General features: G+C 35.4%; 3 protein-coding genes and 1 pseudogene across 6 annotated transcripts; 3 read left to right on the top strand and 1 right to left on the bottom strand.

Annotated features, from left to right (window-relative positions):
- The first annotated feature begins 556 nt into the window (after positions 1-556).
- Positions 557-2,486, top strand: LOC111286148 (uncharacterized). The gene is made up of 4 exons (XM_022875970.2): positions 557-892; positions 962-1,093; positions 1,180-1,429; positions 2,182-2,486. The coding sequence occupies exons 1-4, from the start codon at positions 665-667 to the stop codon at positions 2,187-2,189; spliced, it is 618 nt and encodes a 205-aa protein (XP_022731705.2). The 5' UTR covers positions 557-664; the 3' UTR covers positions 2,190-2,486.
- Positions 2,487-4,810: 2,324 nt separating this feature from the next.
- Positions 4,811-9,310, top strand: LOC111286199 (protein NDL1-like). The gene is made up of 11 exons (XM_022876036.2): positions 4,811-5,115; positions 6,415-6,514; positions 6,802-6,899; positions 7,045-7,133; positions 7,301-7,361; positions 7,443-7,529; positions 7,613-7,690; positions 7,792-7,848; positions 7,998-8,053; positions 8,177-8,312; positions 8,726-9,310. Exons 1-11 carry the CDS (start codon positions 5,056-5,058, stop codon positions 8,945-8,947), a joined length of 1,044 nt encoding a protein of 347 aa, XP_022731771.1. The 5' UTR covers positions 4,811-5,055; the 3' UTR covers positions 8,948-9,310.
- Positions 9,311-9,908: 598 nt separating this feature from the next.
- LOC111286200 (mitochondrial carrier protein CoAc2-like) lies at positions 9,909-12,814 on the top strand. 3 transcript variants are annotated; one of them, XM_022876037.2, is made up of 7 exons: positions 9,909-10,515; positions 11,041-11,126; positions 11,212-11,419; positions 11,585-11,711; positions 11,808-11,992; positions 12,080-12,202; positions 12,281-12,814. In XM_022876037.2, the coding sequence occupies exons 1-7, from the start codon at positions 10,357-10,359 to the stop codon at positions 12,416-12,418; spliced, it is 1,026 nt and encodes a 341-aa protein (XP_022731772.2). In that variant the 5' UTR covers positions 9,909-10,356; the 3' UTR covers positions 12,419-12,814. The 3 variants fall into 3 exon arrangements, with proteins under 3 accessions (XP_022731772.2, XP_089619312.1, XP_089619313.1); XM_089763187.1 differs by having other exon boundaries at positions 10,237-10,515; positions 10,951-11,126; XM_089763186.1 differs by lacking the exon at positions 12,281-12,814 and having other exon boundaries at positions 12,080-12,208.
- A 395-nt stretch (positions 12,815-13,209) lies between these two features.
- Positions 13,210-15,025, bottom strand: LOC111286198 (pentatricopeptide repeat-containing protein At2g15690, mitochondrial pseudogene; annotated as a pseudogene). The gene has a single exon (XR_016343261.1). The product of XR_016343261.1 is annotated as a pentatricopeptide repeat-containing protein At2g15690, mitochondrial pseudogene (transcript).
- Between the last annotated feature and the right edge of the window lie 131 nt (positions 15,026-15,156).

Raw genomic sequence — 15,156 nt, 5'->3', positions numbered from 1 at the left:
ATTTAAATTCATATTTACTATTAATTAATTATGAATCAAATTCAAAATAAATAAATTTAATTATTTATAAATTTAATCATTCATTAATTTATGATATTTATAAATTTAATTAATTAAAAATAAATATACTTAACTTTAATACAATTTAAATTAAATATATTTATTAAATAATATAAGTATATAAAAATCAAATCATGCTAATCATTATTTACATCACTCAACAACACAAATTACATTGCCTATAAATTATTCCCTACAGAAACCCTAAAGAATAAAAGTAAACTATAACCGGCAGCAATGGATGTGACACTATTTTTTCTTTTCGTTAGTTTCATTACTTTTTTTCTTTCACTCACCTACTAAATGCGTCAAAATCTAATTTCTTTCCTGTCGAAAAATCAATGAATTTGTTAGAGAAAACAGAAAATACTTGCCCGACAAGAAAAAGGAAATAAAAATAAAAATGAACGACACGTGATGCGATGACAATGACGGTTCGATCGTTAAGAAAATGGTGGGACCGAGTCCATACCTACGGACGGTTAAGATCTAATCTCGAAATTGTACGCACATCAGGTGCTATTTATTATCCCTCCCTCAGACTCGGTTATTTTAGGGTTAGGGTTCCGTCTCATTCGTGATCTAACCAACTTCTGCAATTCTCATGGCTTCCGTTCCACCTCTCCCCATGGAGGAGCAACCACCAACTACGGAGGAGCGACCATCAAGTGAGAAGAAACAGGAACAAGAACACGATTATTTTCTGTCTCATTTTGACGAAGATACCGATGAGGAAGAAAGCAGCGAATCCGGTACTTGCGAAGGCGAGGAATTTCGTGAGATGACGGATGCGGAGCAAAAAGCCTTTTTAGCTGCTTTCAAAGAGAGTGGTGTAAGCCTATTTCTGCAAAATTTAAGTTTCATATACATATATTCTATATTTATTAAGTTTACCTTGTAGGGATTTGATGTTCCTTCTTTTCCTGAGGTTTATTACAACGACCTAATTACGCCCATGAATATGAGTAAAGGTGGGCCAGAATATCTCTTCCGTTATTCCGTGGCAGGGATCGGCCGATATAATGAAGAACATGTTAGTTTGGTTTTTTTTTTTTTTTTCTTGTTTTCTTTATCTTTTTCCGGTGATATAATTTTGACCGATATTGTTAATGTTTTCAGGGAACCAACTATGAGGTAGTCCGAGTGGAAAAGTGCATGCAACAGGCTGCTCGCGGTATTAAGTACTACATAACCTTCCTTGCCAAGAATAAGATTGCTTCAGAGCATGGCAGTGATACTCCTAAAGCTGCTGATGATGGTAGCGACAAAACTGAAATCTTTGAGGCTTTGGTCTTGTTCGGTATTCCAAAGGACAAAGAGGATGAACCAATCGATGTGATCTTTTGTAGGCTAAAGGGTACCAGGCCAGGTACTAATGTTTTTCATTAATGCAATTACTTTTAAAAAAAAATACAAATCCGTACTTGGTTATTGATGAATTGTCGATTTTATGTTCTACTTGAATATCCGATTGTTAGCATACATTACACTGGTTTAAGGGATATGTTTGGTCATCCTTATCTACAAGGAATACTCCGTAAATTTAAACCCAGTTGTGCACTTCATCTGTTTTGTGATGAACAAATATATCATTTGCATTTACTGGCTTAATTATAGATATGTCGTGAATAGCAACTACTTACTATGATGAAGGATTTGTGAACTTTTTAACGAATGACTTAATTGTGATTGCCATATACAGTGTGTTTTCATGTTAGGGAGTTTGTTGATCTGCAGTTGAGAATTGCTTGTGTGTTGTTTGATATTTTGCATGACTGTAATGTTTTGTTTATTGGGTTACCTTTACTTAAAGGTTTTGGATATCTAGTTATCTAGGGTAAGTGCTGGCTTTTGATGAGCTTAATGAATGACTACCCATTTTTAGCTAGAGGTTTTACCGCTGTAGAGTAGTAGTAATATAAAGGCAAGGTTTAGGACTTCTTTATGATCTTGGTGGAACGACAGAGACTAACCCTATATTTAGTTTTAGATAAGGAAGTAAAATGCAAGTTCAGGTGAGTGTGTTCTATTGGTCAGAAAATTTTTTATTTAAGGGCACTGCCCATGTTCACATATATATACAATTACAATTAATTTAATTTATTGGTTGTGTTGTTGTAGATCTTTGAAAATTTTATGGAGGCGTTCAGCTAGTGGGTGAGAAGAGCACCGGAAGTTGAGCATGTTATCTTGTTAATGTTTCTTAGTTTATAATTTGAACCTTTATCTAGAATGTTTATGTGTTAAGCTATCTAAACTCATCCGAAGCTTTCGCTTACCGACTACAGTACTGTTGATTATATAACTTTGTGCTGCTTCTATGTTTAATGATTTAGCTATGAAAACCACATTATCCTAATTTCTTATACTCAGCTTTAGGTGAGTTAGGGAACTTTTATTCTGCTGTCACAGTGTTCATGGCCCATTTTCGCCCCAAAAGCTCTCGACGAGCTGTATATGAAATTAACATCTATATATCTAGTAGAATGAAATTTACGTCTGTATTATATCTAGTTATCTGTACAATGGATCATATAAGTGAGAGAACCGTTTTTCTACTGAGTCAGCGCCAGCACCATTGGTTTATACAAGACTTAAAGCTTTTTTCTGGTTTAAGCATCTTCTGCATGAATTGCTGTTCTGTTTCCTGGACCATAAAATGTCCTTTGGCTGGGCCTGGGATGATCAAGTTGAACCTCCTTTGAGCCTAGGCCTAGAAGATTTAGCGCAAATCAGCCTATAAAATGTATAAATCAGACAAAAAAAAAATCATTTAGTCTCCAATTCAGTGAGAATATAAAAGTAAACAAATAAAATCAAGCGTAACTAAGTTGTTTGAAGTTTGAAATCGGTTCTCATTGTCATGGATTTGATTCTTCACCAACATTTAAAGATTTTGCATGTACTGTCTGATTTAGTTTCTGTTGGTTAATTAAGTTTGATTGATAATGCAAAATCTTAGGGGAGGAGAATGCCACGTGTGCATTCAAGAAATCAGGACACACCATATATTCAAAACCCAATCCAAATTTCAAGCGAAAATTACAAATGCTGGCAATTACTGTTATTCATGCACACTGGATCCATTTGCCAAATATTTTATCTGGAATTTGCCCTGTTACAACCACTCATGTGAAATGTGGTTGTCTGTTGATCCTTACAGTTGGGCATTTGGGCATTGTCAAGTCCACGCATCAATCACTTGGATACAAGTAAATTTTAGCCTTAAAAGCTCAACCACACATTAACATAAAAAATTTAATTAACAATGTAAATTGGTTCGGTTTGATTTCTGATTTGGTTTCTTATTTAATAATGTAAATTAAAACATGAAAAAAAATCACTCCCTAAACTTTAATTAAAGAATGAATCTCACCCATTTAACCTGATAAATTATGGGTTGAGACAGCAAAAAATCAAGTATGAATAAATAAAAATGACTATGAAATTGAACCAATACACAAAATGAGGCATAAAAGAAAAAAAAACATATATATACACACAACAAAAAGATATACAAAATGAAAAATCTTAGAAAATAATATATATATATATATAGATACACAACAAAAAAATATACAAAATGAAAAATCTTAAGTAATGAGCTGTCACGTGTTGATTTTTGAGAAAAAATTGGTAGAGTTAGAGTTTTAGCATATAATTAACTTTTCAAATGAAATCTTAAAATGAAGAGAATTATATATTTTTAAAATATAAACTTATATAGAAAAAAAAAACTTGTACAAATAAAATAATTAAATATTTACATAATATAAATATAACTATCATTAATTTTGTAGTTTTCAAAAATAAATCAATCCAAATAAAGTTAATCAATTTTTATTGCAATTCAAGAATTAAAAAAAAATTATAAGTGTTAAAATATAAATATAAATTATTATTTTTTAAAAATAATTATATAAAATAAGTAAAATAAACTCCTGGTTCATCAATCTTTGATTTTAATCAAATAATGTTAAACTAATTAAAAAAAGTGAAACATCATAGTTATTTTCCTATGATAGAAAAGGGTGAAGATTAACAAAAATGACCAAAAAAAGTTTGGCATCAATTTGGTCATGGAATGTGATAGATCATATAATCCTACATATATATTATTTTTAATTTTATGAATCAACATTTTTATGTGGCGGTGGTTATAAAAAATGCGAGGAAATTGAAAAAGAAAAAACAAACTTGACCGACAAGAAGTCCAAACAAAATCTTTTGTGGACACACATTTGTGATTGTGACTCATTGCCATATGGCCTTTTGCTTTGTACTTTGATTATTATTCAAATTTTCAAATTGTAATTTCTGTATAGTATCTTATGCTGCATCATGATTAACATACACATGATTATTATTGATAAAGACGCCATGATTAAATCAATTTGAGTCAGATGAACGGCAAAGCAACCCCCCAAATTGTAACTTCGAAGGCCATGTATCCATGTCAAAAAATAGTAAGCAATAGAAAAATCAAGAAATGGACCCACAAAAAGAGCATCCAATGAAGGACGTACACATCACTACGGCGCCAATCAGTATGGCCATCAATCCCCATGCTCCCTAATTATTAAAAAAAAAAGTTCCCCGACAACCGAGCCCATTTTGTTACATCCGCTTCTTCCGCAGGTACTTAACGGTGTCGTTTTAAGAGCTTTCGCATTTTAGGACAAAACTTGTCCGAGGGTTAAGATTTGACCAGAGTCAGGGATTAAATGAAGCAAATCCATTGGTTTCCCAAAAAGCGTCGGGGGAGCTTCACCGCTGGTTAGAAAAACAAAAAACAGAGCGAGAGCGAGTGAGGGAGCGCTTTCGAAGAGAGAAACAATCGCTTGATTTATAAGCCATCAAAGCCCGAGGCTTATATTTCTCTAATTAAGAAGAAGAAGGAAGAAACAAGAAAGAGAAAAGCTGTTATTGTTCTGAAAAAAAAAAAAAAAGACTTTTCTTTCTTTGTTTGAAGATAACAGAGAAAGAGCCACAGCCATGGCTGAGTCAAACGATTCCATTCCTCTTGATACAGAAAAGATTTATCTTGGTGGAAAGGTCCTTCCCCATTTTTTCTTAACATTTTCATTTTGCATTATTTTTCAATCCTCTTTTTCATTTTTGGTTTTCATATTATTATTGTTCTGCATTTTGATTGCTGAATTGGGTTTTTAGTTTTATAGGAACAGAACCCATTTTTCGTTTTGTTTTGAAAATGAGGGGATATTGGGTTGATTCGGAATTCAATTGAATTTATTGAAATGGGTATCCCTCGATCTATGAATTCCTTATTTGCTCAAGTTTGCATTTTTTTTTTATGTAATATATGTTATTTTATTTTACATATTCGGTAAGCTGGGTAGACTTTCCATATCTGGTTTCAACTTTCCTTTTCCCTTTATTTTGTACATATAAAGCAATCGTTTCTTCGTTTTTTCTCAACCTTCTTTGTCTTTTTATCTCTATTATGGTAAATGGGGCATCCTATTTTGCATCAAATTTGTGCTTTTAAAGTGTTAAAATGTGCTGTAATAGTTCTGGTTTCAGAATTACAAAGTTATATTTGGCGTTATTTACAGCTCTATGTGGAATGGGTATTTGATTGTTTTGCCGATCTTGTGTAATTCTCTAATGTTATTTGTTGTTGCTACTGCCGTTGGATTTATCTGCTTTCACTTTTCATTTTTTATCGGTTGGAGATTCTTTCCTTCTTGGTTTGTTCCTTCTAATGGCAAAAGAAGTTGGATAATGGATTGTTCCAACTATTCATTCCTCGGGATTATTCAACGTGTCTTTGCAGTTCTTTGAAGAAACCTTGGCTCTACCTTTTTCCTTGTTTCACTTTTATTTTATTATATTAAACTTGTCTAGCTGTAAGTTTACAATTTTTTCTTTACATCAACCTAATGTCAATGTCTTCTTTTAATATGAGAGATTCCATGCTCCCCTTTTAGACTGTCTTCTCATTTGAAGAATGCAATGATTGATATCAAGAAATACTCATTTGATTTATCTTTTTTTTTTTTTCTTTTGCAAAGTTATGTTAAGTTGGATTTCGCTAAAAGGGGTGAGTGCACATGGGAAGTGCTTTTGATGAATACTAATTTTATTTAGAATATTTAGGTGTTTCTTTTCTTTTTTTCCTTTTTTTAAGGGTCACATCAAACAAATGATTTATCTTACATAACTGAAAGCTGTTCTCATTGAAAAACTTCTTACATAGTTAGAAAACATTATGGTACTTAAAGTTTCAAATGCATCTATTCTATGATTGCTTGGAATGCTTAACTCTTTCCATGTTGATTGGTATGCATCTTATATCTGTTTATAATCTGTGCTCCTGTAAACATCTTTTAGGAACATCATGTACGAACGTGCTGTGGTTCTGTGTCTGTTATAGTTTATGGGGACCAAGACAAGCCAGCACTAATTACATATCCTGATTTGGCTTTGAATCGTAAGTATAATGCTGTTAGATGCCATAGCCTCTTTCTTTTCTTCCTCAGTTATATAAAATTGTATTTGTTATACTAAATTCAGAGAGTATTCTCCTTTTGCCAGTCCTGAAATATACGTGCTATTTTATTCATGGTTTTTGTTGTTAACTGAATCAATGTGTCTATTCTTGCACATTTACATGTGGGAAAAATTTGTTAGGAAGCATTTGTTTCTCTTAGTTGGCGTATATCTCCAAATAAGCTTTCTAGCATTTGCATTGTTCCTTACTTCTGTAATTTTCTTCAGATGTGTCTTGTTTCCAAGGATTGTTCTTTTGTCCAGAAGCGACCTCCTTACTGCTCCACAACTTCTGCATTTACCATATTAGTCCTCCTGGGCATGAGGTCTGTAAATTGGTTGGCATATGTCTATTTGCTTTATTTCTGTTGTATATGGACTATTTTATCTCCTGGTAACATACTGAATCAATTATTGGATTCTATTATTCACATCGTTCCATGTCTGGCTTTTTCACAAGAGTTGTTGCAGTTAGGAGCTGCTCCAATTTGTGCAAGTGCTTCTGCACATTGTGTTGATGACTTAGCTGATCAGATCCTTGAGATTCTCAACTTTTTTGGGTAATCTTATTGCTAATACATTTTTAGACTATTTTTACGAGACTCTTTCTTAGCTGATGCTACCAACTGACTTTAAGGGGTTTCTTTTCCCGTTAAGAGCAGCAGATGTCTTTGTTAACAATTTCATAGTTGATATTCTGTGTTAACTTTGTTTCTGATGCCATCAGGCTTGGTGCAGTGATGTGCATGGGAGTGACGGCGGGTGCTTACATTCTTACTCTATTTGCTGTAGGTTTCCTAATGAATCCTTTGAGTAGTATTGTTTAAATGTTTTGATGTTAGTTCATTCACAAAGCTTTTGCATTGCAGATGAAATACAGAGAACGTGTTCTTGGTTTGATACTTATATCCCCCATTTGCAGAGCACCCACTTGGACTGAATGGTTTTATAACAAGGTTCCTTCCTAAGATTGTTGGTTAACAAACATCCTTTGTGCATAAATTTCTAACATATAACTAAAATGACTCTAAATGTGTAGGTGATGTCAAATTTGTTATATTTTTATGGAATGTGTGGACTGCTTAAAGAGTTTTTGCTTCAACGTTACTTTAGCAAGGTACCTAGTATTTCCATCCTATTAATCTATCTTTTAAGTTTCTTTTTGTTATATCCTCACTTATTGTGTAGGAATGATGAGATGTCTATAAATTGTAACAGGAAGTTCGTGGTAATGCAGAAGTTCCTGAGTCGGATATAGTTCAAGCATGCAGACAAGTTAATTCTTTTTCTTATTTCTTTTAGTTTTTTCTTCTTTCCTTTATGCTGGATTTGGATTCTCTTTCTGTTGCTTTTTCACCCCCTTTTAAACATTGAATTTTTGAAAGCTGACATGACTTATTCCTATGGCATGTTTGTTTTCTTAGTTGCTGGATGAGAGGCATGGATCCAATGTGATGCAATTTCTTCAAGCAATTAATAGGTACAACACAAAATATTGTGACTACTTTGGTATTGTAACTTCTTGTTTTTGCATATTACTTCTCTTTATTACATTAAATAAGGAATTTTCCAGTGCTCAAAAATTTGTTTCACCATCCTGCAGGAGACCTGATCTTACCAGTGGGCTGAAGAGGCTCAGATGTCGAACCTTAATATTTGTTGGGGATAACTCACCTTTTCATTCTGAGGCCCTCCACATGACATCTAAGTTGGACAGAAGATTTAGTGCCTTGGTTGAGGTAAATAGTACATAGTTTTGGGAATTACCTATTTTATGTGACAGGGATTACGGTGTTTGATTTGGTAATACGATGTTGAATGATACTTAACTATTCTACAAAGTCTATGTTATCTACATTATTAGTTACTCCTTTTTGACCGGGTCAATGTTGCAAAATAATTTGCAAGTATCATCTGGTCTCTCTCATCTACTCTCAAAAAACCATTAGACGTGGGCCAGCCAGCCTGTTGGATGATAAGAAAGATTCCCATACTCCTTTGGGGCTGTGGGGCATAATTTTATTAATAGCCTTTTTGTACTAATATTGGTAAACTGCTCTGTTTATTGCTGTTTTCAGTGATTACTGTTTTGTATGCTTAAATAAGAGTGCCAAATCATGCGTAATAGGGGGAGGATGCATTGTTACTGCAGGTCCAGGCTTGTGGATCAATGGTGACAGAAGAACAGCCACATGCAATGTTGATACCTATGGAATACTTCTTCATGGGATATGGGTTGTATAGGCCATGCCAGTTGAGTGACAGCCCGAGGAGCCCGTTAAGTCCATCTTGCATCTCACCGGAGCTTCTCTCTCCGGAAAGCATGGGTTTGAAGCTAAAACCTATAAAGACCCGTGTTTCTCTTGAAGTTTGATAGGAGGGGTTGAGAAAGATTGGATTTATTTTGTTAATTTTTTTTATAAAATTTTTTGGTTCTTTTTGCCCTTCGGAAAATGAAAATATATAAGAAGGGTAGAAGCAGATGGGTAGGAGGGGGGCTGTAGATACAAAGGAAGAAAATGAAGTATAGGGAGGGTTTTAACATGCCTTCATTCTTTTGTAGTCAGTCATAAAGGTGTCATTTAACTGTGTATGTATATTTTAAAAGGGAGTGGGATTTATCTATGATGATGACGAAAAACCAATAATGGAGATGAACTCCCCTTGATTATTGCCACTTGTTTCCTTTGTTTCAGGCTTTCTCTCTCCTGTCAATTTTATGGTCATGATTCTGTTATGTAAATGAATATCTATATCTATATATATATATATATTATTTTGGGTTGGGGGAGAAGGGTTGGGTAGCGCTGTCATAAGGGGATTGATGGGATGAACCAATTCCATGAGTTGAAGGTGGCCAATACCTTATTATGGAGTGTTGACTTCAAGCGAGTGACCTCAGCATGGGAGTCTCCAGGTTCGTCAAAGTACAAAATTGTGCTGAGGGGTTGGGTTTGATTGATGCATGGAGGAGGAAGATGGAAGCTATAACTTCAACTTTTAATCGGCTATATAGTCTCATCTATTTTCTGTGACTTGAACAATTTTCAATTATTCAAACAACAAAAACAGATGCGGCGTGCAGGAGCCAACTTTGAATGGTTTGAGTATTCAATTGTATTACTACAAGTCCACAACAAAACTTTTGTTTGGATGCAGAGTTTGGGATAAAATTCATAAAATCATAATATTTTTAACAAACGAGGAAAAACTGTATTTTATTTTTATTACCTCATAAATCTTTTGATTGTCAATTTCAGCTGCTTTATTGATCGTAGAAAAAACAAAATGGCAATAAAAAAGAACAAAACCAGGAGAACGGGCCAACACGACACGAGACTCAATTTTTCATTCCACGCTCACCACTGCCCATTGGCCACCGGAGCAAACTTTTTCTGACAAGTTGGAATCAATGAGAAACCAAAAAAAAGAAATCCTCAGGGTCAAGATTACAAGATTCTTGATCAACAAAAGGCTATAAAGCCAGTACCATTCCAGCATGAGATCGAGCTGAAAGCAGGTCCACCAAACTCGTGAGCCAATTAGCTTCCCTTCACTTGCACAACGGGTATCTACCAAGGAGCCAAGGTGTGTACTCCTCCAAGGCTCTGACTTGTCAGTTGTCCAAAACATATAAAAAACACAGTTTTCCGATCCAATACTGACCCCAGCTCTCCTTCTCTCTTTCCCTTCCTTACTATGCTGTTCTTTAATAACTAATAATCTTTTTACAAGAAATATATCTCTTTTTCTCTCCATCTGGGGCTTCGAGCCGTAGTTGAAATGACAAAGAAGGTAGAAGAAAGAGAGATGGGCATGTTCTTTGATGGGATCATAGAATCCATGCCTTTGTTTGCAAAGGAGTTAGTTGCTGGAGGTGTTGCTGGGGGCCTTGCAAAGACCGTTGTTGCCCCACTTGAGCGTGTCAAGATTTTGTTTCAGGTAAAGTTGGGCTTTTCTTTTTCGGTGTTTGACACTTTTATTTGATTTCTTGGTTCTTTCTTCTTTTTCTTCTATCTCTTTACTCTTTGACATGGTTGTATTTGTTGGATTCTTGGGTTCTTATTTGCTATGATATCGTTATTTGATTTTGTTCTAATGGGTTTGCATCCATAGTTGAGTTTCGTGCTTAAACTGACTTGTTTTTACCATAGCTGAACTTAGAATGACTTATCTGTTAATGCAATGAAGTTCTGTTGGTGAAGATTTTATGGGTTTTGGGATTGTTTATTTTTTCGCCAAAGATGAGGTCTTTCTAATAGTCTTGAACATCAATGCCTAACTAGAATTAGGAGATCTTTCCCAATATTTTGGAATAACAAAATGATATCGTCATTGTAAACAAATAGTTTATTAATGAAAGAATTTAGCTTTCAGTATTGTGCCGCCAGCTGCCAGGGACCTGCAACGTTTGAAGATTCATCATGCATTAGCAGAAGGAACTACTAATTCATTATTCTTTTTCAGACTAGAAGAGCAGAATTTCACAGCGTAGGCCTCTTTGGATCCTTTAAAAAGATTGCAAAGACAGAAGGCATCATGGGTTTCTACAGGTAGATGTCCTATTATTATCCTTTATGTTAAGGTTGTTCTGAAAGTTATCTTCCGTTGCTTACTTTGTTTATGGGATGTCTATAGAGGAAATGGTGCTAGTGTTGCTCGAATTGTTCCCTATGCAGCACTTCATTATATGGCTTACGAACAGTACCGTCGATGGATCATCAAAGGTTTTCCTGACATTGGTAGAGGCCCTGTACTTGATCTTGTGGCTGGATCATTTGCTGGAGGAACTGCTGTGCTTTTTACTTATCCTCTTGATTTGGTTCGGACTAAATTAGCTTATCAGGTAAATAGTTGAATATAAATCTCGAGGTGTTGAGGAGGTGCAGGGAAATTTGGTGGAGTGCTGGGGCAGTCAGCATTGACACTCGCTGGGTTTGGCTCCTTTCCTTTGAGCTACATCTTCTGAGCTCTTTATGTTTCTCCAACCAAGTTGTATTCGCTAGTGCAGGTTGTTGGTCCAACAAAGATTAATGTGAAAGGGGTAGTTAATACAGAAAAAATTTATAGAGGAATTCTTGATTGCTTTTCAAAGACTTACAAAGGGTCAGGGCTCAGAGGTCTTTATCGTGGTGTGGGTATGAATTCAAAACTAATCATGCTGCTGTTAACTTTTGTTTTGGTGGTTTCATTCTTGTGGGGTTTTCCTATTAATATCTGAGAATTTTTTTCAGCTCCATCACTTTATGGAATCTTCCCATATGCTGGTTTGAAGTTTTACTTCTACGAGGAGATGAAACGCCATGTCCCTGTTGAGCAGAAGAAAAATATAATGGTGAATCTAGTATGTGGATCTGTAGCTGGTCTGTTGGGCCAAACTTTCACATATCCTCTTGATGTTGTGAGGAGGCAAATGCAGGTATTTTACTCCTTGGATCCAAATCTATCAATTCAAAAGTGATCAAACCAGGAATTTTAATGTAATGAAAGAGAATTGTCTTGTTAGGTCCAAAGGCTCTTGGCATCCAACAGTCCTGAGTTGAAAGGAACAATGGAAACACTTATTATGATTGCTAAAAATCAAGGCTGGAAGCAGTTATTTTCGGGGTTGAGCATCAACTACCTGAAGGTATGAAAATGCCCTTCCCGTTTGCATGCTTTTTATCAATAATTTCTCGATAAATTAATCTTTGTGTGTCTACTCCAGGTTGTACCATCTGTGGCAATTGGTTTTACAGTTTATGACATCATGAAATCTAGCCTGAGAGTTCCATCCCATGATGAAGCTGTGATAGAAGTGGTAACAAATAAAAGAAATACCCAAACACCATCTCTTCACCCATAGTAATAAGTAATATTCATCTCATCGATTCTTATACTGGTCATCAAGGAGCTTTGCTTCACCTTTAAAATTCTTATCTTATAACTGACCAAGTCAGGCCATCTAACTTGTACATTCCATTCTTTTAAGCTTTTTTATAGGACTTCTATAGGTTGTATTCCTCACCAAATAAATTTTGTACAAGATCAAGCTTACATAGTTTTCAAGGGATGATCCTGTAGCAAACTGTATTGATTGGACTTGTAACAGTTTCTCCATCAAGGATGATGAGTCTTCCAAGTTTAGATTCATTAGCAATGTACATATTTAGGGGTATTAATTCAATAAAGAAATTTGACTGCTGCAATGTATCGTCTGTTGAGAAATTAATATCAGCTTTCTCTTAATTTTTCAGTTTCATTGAAGCAGAATTCACATATGTACGTGCAACATGCATTCATTTATCACTAGCTATAATAATACTGATGCATTTTTTTTATTGAAAAGGCTATCACACTCAAATTCAAGATTCCATAGGTAATAGGTTGATTGCTTGCAAGCTCCAGGTGATCAAGTCACTATTGTGATTTTCTGATAGTTGCTCTAAACAACTAAATATAGTATAATCAGTTCATACATCATGGTGAATGCTATGAGATATTGCTTTAGTGCAACAGAACCTAATGCTTTTTGGCAGCATTGTGACTTTGAGTCAGCTTGCAGATACAAAATTCTCGAGGAGAGAGTTTACGTAGGTTCCTCTTGTATTCATGAAATTAGCACAGAATTTTCCTAAATTTTAAGTACATTAAGTATTTAGTAGCAAAAAAAGTTGTTTGATGTGAATAACCATTTCAATGATGACAACAGGTCACCGTAGAATTTAAATTTCAATACAAGCATGGTGTACAATCCAGAAACTTTTCACAATGCTTATACGTTTCATTCCAGTCAGCAACTACATTTTCCTTGATGACATGCAACATCAATGGCAGGGTTTTCTAAAGTTTTACCAGTAATCACCACAAGAGCATTTTCCATCCTTGAAATGATGGAACCGCTTGTTATCCCTCACTATCAGCTCTCTCCCAACAACCTCAGACATGATTTTGATTGCATTGTGGCAGTCTCCACAGATTCTCAGATTCTTAATGATCCTAAGAGGTGTCCTTGCCGGAGTACTAATAAGACCGTAAGCAATCGCCAAACGCTCACTATGGTATTGCAAAGCCTGCTCTTTTGCCTCCTGATCAATGTCATGAAGCACATACCTTGTATCAGGCACATAGCCTGCTTCCCTCATCTGTCCATTCAAACCTTTCAACTTGTTATTTGCTTCTCCCTTGAAAGGGTTCATACACCTATACTGACTCACTCTATTCTTCTCCTCAATCATGTTAACCATAGAAAGTTTTTTCCTCTGTGGCGCTCGGAGTTCATTCTCACTTCTTATAGAAGGATCAAGTCCACGCAACAACTCCTCAACATGATCCTCAAGGTCAATATCTCCATGAATTCGTGCAAAATCCCTAATTGCCTCCCAAATCTCCACCCTTGGCTCAATCGGCAAATTCTCAATAAACTCCACAGCCTCATTCAAATGCCCAGCTCTCCCAAAAACATCAATAACCCCTAAATAATGTTCAATCCTCGGAGCAATCTTGTATTCATTCTTCATCAACTCAAAATACATTACTCCTTCCTCGACAGCGCCTACACTGGCACAAGCAGATAAAACCGTCAGAAAAGTCTCGTTATCCGGATGAAATTCACCTTTTCTCATTTCTTCAAATAACAACAATCCGTCATCTCCTTTTCCATTAACCGCATACCCATTTATCATCAACCTCCAAGAATCCATATTCCGCTCACGCATTTTATCAAACACCCTGCGAGCATCTCTTAGACTAGCGCATTTCCCGTAAACATCTATCAATTTGTTGTTCAATTCGATATCACCAGAAAACTTTGATCTTCTCAAGAATTCATTAACTCTTTTGGATAATTCTTTCGAATTCATATTCCCACAAGCATCCAATAACGCCACGAAAACATTATAATCCGCTAAAACACCTTTACTCATATAATCTAAAGCTTCCTTAACCTTGCCTTCTTCGCATAACTTCGGCAAATCCACGTCAATACTTTGAAATGCAGGATTTTCAGGAGATGGATGGTTTTCCTTTCGAGTTTCAGTGTTGAATTTACGAGGGTTGGGCCGATTTTTGGTGGTCTGGCGGTGAGTCGTCACACCTTGGCGGCGATAAGTCCTGGTAGAGCTGTTGCTATTGGTGTTATTGGATGTGGCATAGGTGCATAGAAGGTTGAGTTTGTTGCCGTTGGTGTTATTGGATACGGCGTAGGTGCATAGAGGGTTGAGTTTGTTGGGGTTTTGAGAAAAACAGAGCTTGATTTTCTTGTTGCCAACGACGGAAGGCCTGGTAGATATTGAAGATTTTAAGTGGGAAGAGAAGCTAATGTAATTTCCCGTGTTTTGAAGGGACACCAGTGTCGCCATTGTTTTTTTTGCTTGCAGTGTCAAGCGAGGTGTTTACGAGTTTCTCTGGATTATAAATTTATCAAACATTATTCCACCTAAACGACAGTGTTTTTCTGAAGTTTATTCTCCTTTGGGTTTAGGGACATTGGCTTTGATCAAGACATATAAATTTATCAAACAGTATTCGACCTAAACGACAGCGTTTTCTCAAGTTTATTTTCTTTTGTCTTTAGGGACATTGGCTTTGATCAAGATATACGAG

Source organism: Durio zibethinus, chromosome 6 (assembly GCF_047325235.1).
Source record: "Durio zibethinus cultivar Kanyao isolate XHJ-2024 chromosome 6, ASM4732523v1, whole genome shotgun sequence".
NCBI classification, from domain to species: Eukaryota; Viridiplantae; Streptophyta; class Magnoliopsida; order Malvales; family Malvaceae; genus Durio; species Durio zibethinus.
Note: the sequence above shows the minus strand (reverse complement) of the source record. Positions and strands in the feature narration are given on the sequence as shown.

Coding starts and splice junctions, on each gene's coding strand:
- LOC111286148 (XM_022875970.2), top strand. CDS start 665: ATGGCTTCCGTTCCACCTCTCCCCATGGAGGAGCAACCACCAACTACG. Junction 893..961: donor CTGCTTTCAAAGAGAGTGGT/GTAAGCCTATTT, acceptor TTTACCTTGTAG/GGATTTGATGTTCCTTCTTT. Junction 1,094..1,179: donor GCCGATATAATGAAGAACAT/GTTAGTTTGGTT, acceptor TAATGTTTTCAG/GGAACCAACTATGAGGTAGT.
- LOC111286199 (XM_022876036.2), top strand. CDS start 5,056: ATGGCTGAGTCAAACGATTCCATTCCTCTTGATACAGAAAAGATTTAT. Junction 8,054..8,176: donor TTTCTTCAAGCAATTAATAG/GTACAACACAAA, acceptor ACCATCCTGCAG/GAGACCTGATCTTACCAGTG. Junction 8,313..8,725: donor GATTTAGTGCCTTGGTTGAG/GTAAATAGTACA, acceptor TTGTTACTGCAG/GTCCAGGCTTGTGGATCAAT.
- LOC111286200 (XM_022876037.2), top strand. CDS start 10,357: ATGACAAAGAAGGTAGAAGAAAGAGAGATGGGCATGTTCTTTGATGGG. Junction 11,127..11,211: donor GGCATCATGGGTTTCTACAG/GTAGATGTCCTA, acceptor GGATGTCTATAG/AGGAAATGGTGCTAGTGTTG. Junction 12,203..12,280: donor TGAGCATCAACTACCTGAAG/GTATGAAAATGC, acceptor TGTCTACTCCAG/GTTGTACCATCTGTGGCAAT.